The 13,527-nt window shown below is 43.8% G+C and overlaps 1 protein-coding gene across 1 annotated transcript in view; it reads right to left on the bottom strand.

Annotated features, from left to right (window-relative positions):
• IPO9 (importin 9) overlaps positions 1-13,527 on the bottom strand; it is a 40,166-nt gene that overhangs the window by 9,968 nt on the left and 16,671 nt on the right. The window contains exons 8-17 of the mRNA XM_041422573.1: positions 9,996-10,096; positions 8,269-8,327; positions 7,625-7,776; positions 6,503-6,601; positions 6,260-6,366; positions 4,919-5,058; positions 3,103-3,262; positions 1,910-2,136; positions 1,561-1,709; positions 580-708 (exon numbers count right to left, since the gene is read on the bottom strand). Of these exons, the coding sequence (XP_041278507.1) occupies positions 580-708; positions 1,561-1,709; positions 1,910-2,136; positions 3,103-3,262; positions 4,919-5,058; positions 6,260-6,366; positions 6,503-6,601; positions 7,625-7,776; positions 8,269-8,327; positions 9,996-10,096 (1,323 nt within the window). The remainder of the gene's footprint in view (positions 1-579; positions 709-1,560; positions 1,710-1,909; positions 2,137-3,102; positions 3,263-4,918; positions 5,059-6,259; positions 6,367-6,502; positions 6,602-7,624; positions 7,777-8,268; positions 8,328-9,995; positions 10,097-13,527) is intronic.

The following is a 13,527-nucleotide window of genomic DNA, read 5'->3' as shown; positions in this document are numbered from 1 at the left end:
TACTCATGGTGGAGACGATTCCCTGCTTTCCCTCCACCCCATACCTGCCTCAATCAAAAAGAAGTTTGCCTTCCCCTTCTCCTTCCCCCATAAATGAGTACAGCAGAAAGCTGCTACAGGAGGAGGGCTAGGAGGACTTTTGTTGTTCTGTGCCTGTGAAAGTTCCTGAAAATAGTTCCTGCCATTGCCAGGTCTGATAAATGTTACGGGGGCAGAAAAGCATTACAAGTTTGCTTGGCTGTCTGTTTTTTGGGTCTTTTTTGTATCGTTGGGCTTTGGTTGATAGGTTTTTTTAACATGCTCCAGTACACTAAAATAGAAGAAACATCCAGGCTGCTGCCTTTCTCACTGTAGTTCTCCATATTCAGGAATGATCAGGAAAAGTCACTGTAGGCCCTGAACAACAGGACTGTCATGGTAAACTGGAGGTGGCAGAGGCTCTGAGGGCTGCTGATACAGCAACTGGCAAGCACAGCCTGGGCTTCCTCAAAGGCTGTGTCACCTCTCTTGGACTGGTACAGCATCACAATCCTCTCCCTCCCCACAGTGTCACCAGCCTCCCCCTCCCCACAGCGGTACCTGCATAGTAGCATTGTCATCTGTGTTCAGGCTGCACTGTGCCACTGCAGGGAATGCCTGGCAGATGAGGAGCTGGGACAGAGGGGGCTTTGTATTCCTCACAACTGTGGTCAGTATATCAATAGAAGTCTGAAAAGAAAGCACAAACTGTCACAGCACAAGCCACAGAATTTGAAGTCAGTGCTACTCACCCCTGCTGCAAACATCAAAGGTGTGAACTGCAGGGATGTGGCCACTGCTGCAACCACACCCAGAACTCACAGTCTAGAATAATTTTTAAATGCAAGGACCCTGGAGTCACACACCCAAGCATCACTGCTGTGAGCTGCAGAAGTTCCCAAGACAGTTCCCACATCAAGAGTAGTGTCACCACTCAAACATGGCAAACAGATGCATGCTAATCAGAACAGCCAGAGAACTGTTCTAGCTGACTTGTTCAATCTCGGTTATATTGATTTAAATTTATTTTAATTACTCATAAGCAATTGTAACAGTCATACCAATTAACAGATAATATGCATATTGATACGGATGTTTATGGATTTAATTCCATACAAACATTCTACACAGTCCGTGCTCCATCTTTTATTAGGGCACCTGTATAATTTATCTCCAATTCATACATAAGTGATGCATAAATCAGAAAAAGCCTTAGGAAGAAATGCAAGGAAAGTTGTGCAGTCTGCTGGGAGAAGAGACTGTTCCTGCTGAAAGATGGCAACGTCACAGCAAAATGACTGGGGATGACTGATACTGTGGAAAGTAGAAGAAGGCCAGAGGAGCAGTTTAAAGTAAACTTTTGGAAGCATCTTCCTGCACCTGCAGCTTGCCTCCTCCACAGAGAAACCTCCCCCAGTGACTGAAGCCATTGCTCCAAAGCATGTCCACAGCAGCCTTTCTGCCCTTTGCAGAGCAGCCCCCCCAGGTGTTGCAGAACAGGGAACACCTCCAGCCCAGGCCGTGCCCCACTGAAGCACTTACTGCACACAGCCCCGCCGGGATCTTGTCAGCTGGGGCCTGCATGATGCTGACAAGGGTTGGGATCAGCCTCATCTGCATTGGACCCTGGCAGGCTTCTATTTGAGCTAGCTCCTTAAAAATATCCTGGGCAAGAGAAGCAACAACAGGATCTGGAGAGAGAAAACACCATTTACTAAAACACACACACACACATCTCAATCTTTGCCACCACTATTTTGGCTGGGCAAGGCAGCAACTTTCTCCTCTACCACAGGAATCAGTGTTCATTCAATCACCACTGATTAAGTTTTCAGCAGCAGGATTCAACAGCAAAACCAACTGTGCTTTGGGATGTAAATGGAATGCATACCGTTACTGTACTTGAGGAATATTGCAATGGTGAAAGGGCAGATCTTGTTCTCCATGCTGGCTGTGAACGCTGCATCCACCGTGCACACAATGCACAGTGTCTCCATCACCAGGTTCAGCACCTCGGAGCTGAACTGAGTTGCCAAGTGGATCAGGCCATCCAGAATGCTGGGAAGGAAAGGCTGCAACACGTGGGTGCTCTCAGAGATCTTCAGCTGGTCACAGTAGCTAGAGGAGAAATTTGTGATACAAAAATACATTCTTAATTTACTGAAGTAACTTAAATATATTCCATTCTGGATAATACATAAGGAGTTGTTCCATCCTGTTTATTCTTATTCCTTAAGTTCACTCCTCTAGGACTTCTCTCCTTCAGCCCACTACTGCTTGACCTCCCAGCAGCTCAGCAGGAAAGAGGAGGAAAGCTCTCACCAGAAATCTTCCCTCTGCATTGCACACAAAGCAGAGGTGAGCCAAGTGATGTTCGAAGCTTCTACTGCCCCTCAGTGACAGATCTCTCCTAAGAGCTGCCCATCGATGAGAAAAGGAAAGAAGTCCAGGACAGACACTGCTTACAAAGTGTTCTGTTACCATGTTCTACGAGTGAGCTGGGGTGTGATAAAGCAATTTCAGGAATAACTATGTCATAAATCACTGACTTTATTTATTCATTAACATTTCAGTGCAATAAGTCAAAGTGCTCAGTTTGGAAGTGGTGATCAGTTAGGTTTTAGCAGATTTTTTGTGACTGTTTTTTTTTATTTTACAGTAATGTTCATTGAGTACAGCAGAGCTTCCTTCTGACAAAAATGGGATAAGAAAATCAAACCCCAAACACTCCTTATTGCTGTGATTGACTCTATAGGCCTGTATGATGTCAGTCACCTTTATGACCACACAGGAATAATCTGGGTTTCATCTTTGTGCTTTCCAACACTACCTAGTGCTGCTCCTCCCTGTGACCATATCCATCACAACACTTTACTGTAGCAAACCTTGAATCTCAATTCTATATTCCTCATTAGAGTTATTCTATTTTGAACTTGTTTGCCTACACTTTTTAAGCTGACATCTGTTTCATTCAAAGCAAAACCTCCCACAGCTCAGACAGAAATGCCTTTTTAACAAAGCAGTTTATCAGTGTGATTTACAGCCCTGTCCCCAGGGCTGTGGAATAGCCCAGGGTTTGCTTACCCCCAGATGGCTCTGACTGCAGAGATCCGGACAGAGGGGGGCTGGGTTTCGTGCAATCCACTGACAGTGGCCTGCAGGAACTGCTGGATGAGCTCTGGTGACATGGCCACGGTGAAACGGCTGGCGGCCCACAGGGCCCGGCCCAGGAGGAAAGGAGACACTGCAGCAAAACAAAATACCTCAGTTGTTTGTTTCAGAATAAGCTTTACGAGCTTAAAATCACAGCTGCTTCCATCCATTATTTAAAATCTTGCCATCCCAATAGGAAAACACTGAAATGTGACACACAAGACAAGTGTGCTGGCATACAAGGATTTTTGTTCATGGGCAGAATCCAGTTTATTTTCTTAGTTATTTCAAAGAATAATTTCTCATTTATTAAAAAACCTCCTCCCTTCAACTATTTACACTTGAATTTGGTCATCACTGAACAAAAGCAAAGGAAGAGAACAGAGGCTTTGCCACTAATTCCTATTTATCCAGCTCAATATTCTGTCCCCAGCTGAAGAAAGCAGCATCTTAGGGAGAATCATTAGAATAACAGAGCTCATACCCAGGGACCTTTCACAGATTACATTACTAGTTTGCAGCCATCACCCTGCAGTTATAGAATGGAATTCTGTGGTTCACCAACACCACAGAAGCAGGGGACATTCATTATCCACTCACCTGCTTGCACTAACTAAGGTATGATATATCTTTATCACATTTAATCCTGCTGCCTTTTCAGACTATGAATCTCCTTACCTATCTAGGCTGGCCTCAAAGTGATGATGCTCTCTGTTCCTCAGCATCTTTACTGCCATTATTTATGCTCCTGCAAGTACTAATTTTAAGATGAGGACATAAAACACTCTGTGCAAGATGTACAGCAAGAGAAGAGCTTTGTTTTTTAAGGCAGTATCATAAAACACAACATTTCTTTGTCTGTACCATTACTGACCATTAAATGGATATCCTTGGAGAGCCATCAACACACTGACTCTGGGAGCCCTTCTAGAGCACAGCAGCTCATTTACAACCCAGTGCCACACATGTAAATGAATGCAAATATATGTAAATTGCTGAGGTTGGTTTCTTACATGCATTGCACACTACGCACTTTGCACACTAGTTCTTCACCCAACATTAACACAAAGAAAAGAAAAAACCCTTCTTTGTAATGGGCTAAATAAGTATTTCTTTGATGAAAAAGGAACCGGGGAACCAGTTTTTTCTACACTGACAACTCAATGTGGACTCATCAATGCTGCTCACACTAATGCCTTAAACTTCTAAAATTTTAATTTGAAAGAACTTTTGAGGTCTGACTTTAAACAATTCCTCTAATTTTCTTGCACACTGATGTAAGATAACACAGAGAACAAAATCCTGCTGAGTTCCCAATAACAGAATCCCATTTAGCCAGGAGCATTACTTGAATTCATGTGGTACAACTAGTGTCAGCCTCAGCATAAAACAAATGGGATGACATGGTGCAGCAGGAATTCTGAAGGCAGTTAAACAGTGCTGGTGACTTTCCCAGGAACAGACACAAGGCATCAGAACAGCAATTTTCCACCCAGCTCCTCGAGCCCCACAGGCTCATGCATCCAGCCAACAAGGAGATCCAGCTGAAAGCACAGTGCCACATATAAAGGACTTACACCAGAACTGGGAGCATGTGGGAACTCACAAGATTTATTTTTTTCACATGAGCAAGGTGCACAAGTGTATTTTCCAATACCTCATGCACACATGAACCTGATTGATTCATCAGAGACTCCCAGTGTCTGGCACCCAGCAGTCATTCCCAGGGATGCAGGGTCCCACATACCTGAAAGGTTGAGGTCTGCCAGGACCACATTTGTCAAGAAGCCATGCATATCAAAGTGTATTCTCCCATTCTTCACACTGTCTGTTATTATAGACTTGACTGAGCCCAGGGCCAGCATACAGGCTTCATGTATTTTCCACCTGCAAAATAGTTCAGATGCCTTAAGACTTTTCCTCTGTCATCACTCAAGAAATAAATACATATTCTGAAGTGAAGTCACAAGTAATTTTCTGGTCTAAGCTACAACAACTATTTCCTTGATCCCAAAAGAGAGTTTAAAAAAGCCCTGAAAGAGATTAACATTCAAAAACTGCAAGATGGGGGCTTGGAAACTTCCTCAGGATGGGCAGCATTCTCCGACACTTCCTAAAATATTGGTGGACTAGTTGGTACTTGTAGCAGTTTTGTTCTCATAATAAAAAATAACTTCTTCCATGAAATCTTGGTTTCAGCCACACCTTCATAATTTATGTGCAGAAGCACTGGGATACCCCAGTACATTAAAGGTTTAAGAACACCTAATTTTGCATTAACATTTTGTTAATTATCATGATATAGAACTCAGTGCAAATACACTTCTCCTTGGTTTTATTTGTGAAGCCAAGAACCTACTTTACAATTTCTCACAGCTAAGGCAGATGGTCGGATTTTGCAGCCATTCCATTACTGCTCATTATCAGAGGGACTCCTCTGACACTAATATTCAAAATAAACACAAACACTGAACGAATGCCCTGTAAAACCAGGAGAGAATCACTGTGGACCAGCAACCAGGCACTCCTGCAGTGGAGTTTTCTTCTTCTATCCCCAAAGAGCATTAAGAACTGCAACTCTGAAGTTCTAAAATTGGACACATACATCTGCATACACCACCACTCTTCCTGACATCAAGTAAAAAAATTTTTTATATATATTTCCTGAAAATTTTATCCCAATTAACCGAACATGAAGTATTGCAAATTTCTCTTCTGATTTTCTATAATTATCATTTCCCATGAGATGTTTTAAGGAACATCAAGCTCTGAAGGGAGGGAGCCTTGGCACAGATAACTTGTGCTAGGAACTGCCCAAAGTACTCCACATGAAGACTTCACCATCTGGCTCAAGAACTACTTTGCTCTCTTTTTCTTCTTCTAATCAGAGCTCTGCAGCTCCATCCTTGCTCTTCAGTAGCATTTTCACAAATGAAATGTGATTAAATCATGGTGCACCCAGTGCTGCAGATGAGCTCGACACCCAGCCCAGCGCCATCCCCTCCCCGCCCCAGCACCGTCCCCTCTCAGTCCCAGCACTGTCCCCTCCCGGCCCCAGCACTGTCCCCTCCCGGCCCCAGCCCCTCACCAGTGCTCAGCACCGCTGTTTTTAGCCTGCTCAGCTTCCTGCAAATGCCGGGTAGCTGCTGCAGCCAGAGCAGTTGCACTCTCATTCTGGAAATCAGCAGCCACAGCCTGTGCACAAGGAAATGGTAACACTCATTTGTACGGACTGTTAAAAGTTGGCCTTTTCTCTAAATGCCCTTCCTGAGGGCAGGTTTGATACTTGTTATTACTGCTTCAGTATCTAAATGTGGAATACATTTCATACCAGCAGGAGATCCTGAGCAGCAATTCTCACTGTGTAGGAAAATGTATCATCATCTTCATCCTCCACAAACTGCTGTGGATTTGCAGTCCAAACTTTAATCTAGAGGAGACAAAAAGGATAGGGCAGCTAAGAATTCAGGACACCAATGGTAAAAGGCAGCTTTTCTGTTCCCTGCAACCTGTTTTAGAAAACTACTTTCAGAATTTTTCTCTGCCATAAGAAGTCTTCACCCTCAACTGATTTTTCTTCTATTCCACTGGAGAAACATTTGAAAAGAAGAAACTCTCTTTGTTCTGAGCTCATCTTGCTCTTCTGCCCCTCATTTGAGATAAGAGTTTGACAGAACTAATGACTGACCTGGAATCACTGCTACGCAGCTTTATTTTTAGATGAGGAATGGGAGAAGCAGATAAATCTTTTAACAGAGTGCTTGTTTTTATCATATCTACCTAAACTAAAAGATGATGGCTGTCACACTTGAGAGACCAGGAGCTATGCAGAATTTCAGTACAAATTATTTTACCCTACTAGTACAACATTTTTGCTTCACAGGAAGCTGTTTATTTCTTTCAGCATGAAAATCCTCATTTTCACAGCACATGGAAGAATGACGGAAGAAAGCCTGAAAGAGCTGAGGTTGTTCAGCCTGGGGAAGATTCCAGGAGGATCTTATAATTGCCTTAAAAATAAAGCCCGATTACCAGGGCCCCAGGACAAGGGGCAAGATGGTAGGTTTAGATTAGAGAAGGAATTCCTTACTAAGGGGGTGCTGAGACACTGGATATGCTGCCCAGAGAAGCTGTGAATGTCCCATCACTGAAAGTGTCCAAGGCCAGGCTGGATGGGGCTTGATGCAACCTGGGATAGTGGAAGGTATCCTTGCCCAGGGCAAGGGGTGGAACAGGATGGGCTTTGAAGTCCCTTCTGACCCAAACCCGTCTGTGATCTGTGATTTGCTGTCCACCTTGTACCATGCTGGAACCTCTAAGTGCTGCCACAGCAAAGTGACAGAACAGCTCGTTAGATTACAGCAGCTTCCACGCACTGAAACTCTTCCCAGGACACTTGCTGGTTTAAATCTCTCATTTCCTTTGTTTCCTACACAACACAAAACATGCTCACCTGCTCCTCCGTGATCTGCATGTAAAGCAGGATGTAATAGATCAGGTCTGGCAGAGCCTTCTTCACTGTGCTCTTAAATTTGTTGTTTTCCAGCAAGGCGTGAACAAATTCAAATATGCTGAACACCAGATTTTCAAAGCCCAGAACTTCACCTGAACGTAGTGGAAAAAACCAAAAAGAACATGACTGAATATGCCAACACACAAAAAGGTACAAATGGATGTGAAAATAATTATAAACTGTTAGCTTCTCTGAGCAGATATTTATTAATTCTCCTGGACTAGCAAGTCAGCAGCAGCCCCAGGAGGATTTCGGACCTTGTCACTTTCTGCTCTCTTCCCACCACACAACCCTCATTAAAATTTATCAAGCTCAACCTAAAACCTATTTGATTTTCTTTTGTCCCACTACTTTTATCTCAAAATTGTTGCCAAACTCACTCCTTAAGCCATTAGAAAACTTAAATTGTGTGCCTTCATTGAAGACAATCACAAGTAATTTGCAAAGAAGTGATGGACACCGTTCTAACAGGGTAAATGCACTTTTAGCACAATCTCCCATGGTGTTTCAGTCACTGTTTTGACAGCAATATTTAGGTAACTCCATTCCTCTTCAAATAGCAGAAGTGAAGTGCAAGTTCTTACCATCAGAATCCACAGGATCCTCCACCTCTTCTGTGTAATTTACTTCTGTTCTCACATAAGTGGACTGAGTTAAGGAAATGCTTTTTTCTAAAGAACAACATCTATTTTGAATTAATCCCATCTTAAAACTGCTGATAACTTGGGAAGGTTCTTTAAAAAAACTTTGATTTTGTGCAGAATCCTGTGCTTCAGGACACAGAGACAACAACCCCAGAAGCTCTTGGCTTTGTGCACTGCCCAAGTTCAAAGACCACTTTCCACAGACCACTCACACATCACTTCAGCACATCTTTCATATTATTTGAATAACTTAGATCAAACTTACCAAGGTAACCCAAAACTTCATTTATGTTAACTTTGCAAGAACAGAAGCCCCCAGACTCGTTCTTTCAGGATATGTGAGCCAATTCAACACCTCACTGCTGCCCAAGATTGAGGAACCACCCCATGTTCCCACATCCTACCTTAGGGTTGGCTCTGCTTCCTACCAAGATCCTCCTCCAGCCCTGGAAAATGACAGAAAACTAACCTGGGGGTAAGAAGGAAGGAGCTATCTTTGTAGATGGTGAACTGAAGATCCAACAAGTACCAGAACAAACACAAGGAAAGGAGGAACAAGACTCTCCCCTTTTGCAAACAAAAGCCCATTTTCCAAGTTCAAAGACCACTTTCCACAGACCACTCACACATCACTTCAGCACATCTTTCATATTATTTGAATAACTTAGATCAAACTTACCAAGGTAACCCAAAACTCCATTTATGTTAACTTTGCAAGAACAGAAGCCCCCAGACTCGTTCTTTCAGGATATGTGAGCCAATTCAACACCTCACTGCTGCCCAAGAGTGAGGAACCACCCCATGTTCCCACATCCTACCTTAGGGTTGGCTCTGCTCCCTACCACGATCCTCCACAAGCACCAGCCCTGGAAAATGACAGAAAACGAACCTGGGGGTAAGAAGGAAGGAGCTATCTTTGTAGATGGTGAACTGAAGATCCAACAAGTACCAGAACAAACACAAGGAAAGGAGGAACAAGACTCTCCCCTTTTGCAAACAAAAGCCCATTTTTGCCCATACCAACAGGACTGTAGTAGGAGTCAGAACAGGATGGGGAGAAATACACCATCAAAAATCCAACAAACAGCTTATTGTATTTTCATAGATTCACAAAATGGTTTGGATTGGAAGGGATCTTAAAGGCCCTGTAGTTCCAATCCCCCTGCCATGGGCAGGGACACCTTCCACTGTATTTTAACAGGGGTCTGAAAAAACAATATGGAGAGATTTGAGTCGTCAGTCTTCAAGTACCGGGCAATGCACCCACAGACCACTCTGACATAGCTGGGTGTGCAGACTGACTGAAAATTCAAATAGAAATCAGCTTCTGCAGCAAGTGCAATCAGCCATTAGTTCTGCTGCAGCAAGGATTCTCCTTCTCCTAAAATCTTTACACAGCACCTTTTTAAGAAGACAATTTTTACCAAAAAATACCAGAAACAGTGCAGAGCTCGTGGCAGTTCTACAGGGCACATGCATCAATCAGCATACATTTTAAGTTACAAGAAACTTAAAGGAGCCTCCAGAAGTAACAGAAAGATCCTGTTTTGTCTGGCAGAGCAGAGCACTCCGTGTATTGTGCTTCTCCAGCAGTCAGGTCATTACTGGGTATGAGACTGAGTTTGTCTCGTTGGATTCCAGGTAAACACATTCACTACCAAGGATATAAAGCAGCACTTTCCGTAAGGGTGTTCCAGACGATGGGCAGGATCTGCTGCATTGATGAAATCATGTGCTTTGGGTAGTTTTTCACAAGTGCTGTCACAGCCTGGAACCAAAAAGAATATCAGTCAAAAGTGAAACTGGGAAAGCCATCAACACACTTAAATCACAGGCCCCTGTTTCATTAACAGTTGAGAGCATCCAAAGGCTTTCTGTCACCGAGGTCACCTCTCACTCCTGACCACACAATCCCCTCTCTTGCTCAAACACTCACCAACACACTTGGTGCTTCCCCTTTGGCAGGGAAGCAAAGGGATAACACAAGATGTGGCACTCTGGAGTCAAGACAATGCCATAATGCAGTGGTAAGACAATGACTCAAATCCAAAGCACATCACTGTGCAGCACTGTCTGGATACAATTATCCTGCAAGTGTCTTGTCCCGGAAAAAACCTCTAATGTAATGTAAAACCAGACTACTGCCCATTTTCCACAATTCTGCTCATGCAAGCAACACATCCACTGTACATCCAAGGAGTAGCTGGAGAAGCAAACACTCACCCAGATCAATTCCCTTCCCATTCTGGCTGTGGGCACCAGTGGCTGTGCCAGCCAAGCACAGGGGCTGCTCTGGGAGCAGCTTAGCAGCTCCACAGGGGATTGTGCCTGGACTTTCATGAAGCTGATCCCCCTGACTTAGGGGAGCCCTTCCACTGACACTTGCCAAAAGCCTCTTGGGACCCACCAGGAGTGAGAGAGCTCTTACTCCCCCCTCTCCTTCCCAGGGGCACAGCTCCAGCTGTGTTACACTTGCTAGGGAACAGCCCCTCACAAACTGCTGGAGAGGTGGCTGCTCCCAGACACACAGGTGCCAGTTTGTTTGGGCTTACACAATACAACCCACTCTGTGCCATTTGTTTGTTCTGGGTACATTAACAGAAACAAAAAAATAGTAATTCACCTTCCAGAAAAACAAGAGCACTCTAATATCAGTATTGGAGATGAGCAGGCATCAGGGCTAACCCAGTTACGTGGGTTTGGGAATGAGTCTGGCAGGTGCTAGAAGGAAGAATTACAGAAAAGTCCTGCTGAAGTCTCCAGGAAAAATAATTATGCAGGTGCTGGCAAAGGATGTGAATCTGATCTTCATGACTGCTGCAAACTCAACACCCTGCCTAGGGCCACAGGAACATCCAAACAGACTTGTTCCATATGCCACTCCATATGAACCCTGTGTAAATGTTTCCAAGCTCTGCACCCAACCAACTCTGCAGGAAGTGCTGCTGGAGTGCTAAGGGAGCTCTTCAACGGCTCTGCAGTTGTAACAATAGAAAGCTGCATTTGCAAGGTCACCACAGTCCTGCATAGCAAGTCATTAAAAAACAGAGCACTCTCCTGTCAGATGTTGTACTTCAACCCCTGGCCCCTCATTCTGACAATTCCCACTGCTTGTCTGAACCCAAAGAACTGCTTCACAGATCCTCTGCCAATCCCCACGTATTGCTCCACCACCTATTAATCTTTCAAGAAAGCCCTCATCCTTCTCTCTTGAGAGCACTGCTCCTTCAAGTCACTCTATCAAAGCCTTTTATTGCTTCTCTTCCTGTCTGCATCCTTAAACAGAGAAGAAATCCCTAAATTTTTGGATAAAAAGCTTAAAATACACAGTAGAGAGCACACTAAAGCTGACTGTCAGTCAGAGTTCAGAAGTGGCAGGTGAAGTACTTTGTTCATCAAATTGGGAAGTTTGTCCCAAGACACAGATTCCACCTCATCTTCTATCCAAGAACAAAGAGGTTATGATTAATTATTTTTCCTAGCTACTTATTTGTTTCAGCGTCAGGCAAAATGTAAGCATAACTTCTCTGACCCACAGGTGTTGAACAGCTTCTAAGCACAAATGAAGAAGCACAACAGCAAGGCTGCAAGATGCTTCAGATTGTTGGTTAATTGGTGTTCCTGATATATTACTGCACACTAAGTACACCATTGTATTCCATTTTGTATTCCATTATTGTGAAATTTGCCTTAAATCTGTCACCTGTCATGTTTAATCACTCTGTTTCTCTCAAAACAATCAATAGTAGCATGTTCAACACTGGAATTAGGATTCAAGAACTGCACAGTTGCAGCTGATTCATCCTTAGAGACACCAATTTAATTCATGTTTAACTATTAAACACAACAACAAATTACCCCATGGGTATTTCCTTCTAGTCCTCACACTTGGTATTTTTGTTGTGGCCAAACCTTCCATCTCCTCCAAGAATAAAAGGCCCTGATTTCCTGCTGAGAGCTGCTTAAAACTTGTAACTATACTGGGAACAACTTGGGAACACATTAACCATCAGTGAGTGGTTCCACTTGATGTGATCCAAACTATTCACTCCCCTAACCAGGATAACTGTCCCAGTGAATCAGGCAGAGGGGCACACTGCAATAGCATTCCTTAAAGCTTCTGCCACTGTCCTGCAGAACATTCTGACATGGACAGCACAACAGTTTAGGTCAGGACTGCCTCTGACTTCCATCAAGAACTCCATGAACCTTGGAGTACAAAGCTTTCAAGTGACAGGGAAAGGAAAAAAAACTCTTCCTATCATTTGCCGCATAGCACTTCATTAAGGAAAAGAAGATGGAATTGAGTTTGCATCTGGTTGCTATAAAAAGTCTCAATTCCCTCTTCCATTGCATCAGCTTTTCAAGGGGTTCCTGTAATGACCTCATCTGTAGAGCTGGCTTAAATAATCCCCTAAGGTTTCTTACTTGTGCATTACAATGACTATAAAATCCACTTCTCTGGAAGTGAAGGCAATTCATGGGTCTTTCACCTGAATCCCTTTTTCCTCAGAAAATTGCTACCATCAACTTAGAAACCCTAAGTTACAAAACCATGAATTCCCTTAAGTCAACAGCCAGAACACTCATCTCTTCAAAAAGAGCCTCCTACAAACCACTTGTCAGCAGATCTCCTGAACTTCCTGTTTAAATCCACACCGATTCTCTGCTGCCATCGATGCCACCCGACACACAGCAATGCATTCAGATCCAAATCCTCCTGTGCTGCACCTTCCCTGCAGAGGCCAAAGGCAGAGGCTCTCACACAGCCAAGGAGCAGAGCAAGAGCAAGGTGACATTTCCTCAGAGACTTTCCCAGCCTGTCACATTGTTCAAGAACCTCCTGGTGGGACCAGTGCTGACATACCCATGCAAACAGCCCAATGCCAGCTAGCACTAATTTAAATAACTGAAAGGGCTGCAGAATGCATGGATGTAATGAGAACAGAACTGGCCTGGCCTGGTTTAGAGTGAAGCCATCAGTTACAACTGCTTTCTGTGGAGGCTGAAAAATACCACTCATTAACAATCCAAACTCATTAACAATCCAAATGTGAGTATCTGGAGTAAGAGATCCAAATATTCTTGAGTTGCAGCCTGTTCAAATCGAGATGATACCCTGCAGTGTTCCTTTCATGTTGGTGTTCCTATAAATCACTGCCCCAGGAATCCCAGTGCACAAGCAACAGAAAGGAAAAA

Source organism: Onychostruthus taczanowskii, unplaced genomic scaffold (assembly GCF_017590055.1).
Source record: "Onychostruthus taczanowskii isolate IOZ18803 unplaced genomic scaffold, ASM1759005v1 scaffold74, whole genome shotgun sequence".
Classification (NCBI taxonomy): Eukaryota; Metazoa; Chordata; class Aves; order Passeriformes; family Passeridae; genus Onychostruthus; species Onychostruthus taczanowskii.
The sequence above is the reverse complement of the archived record's forward strand: the minus strand, read 5'-3'. Positions and strand labels throughout refer to the sequence as shown.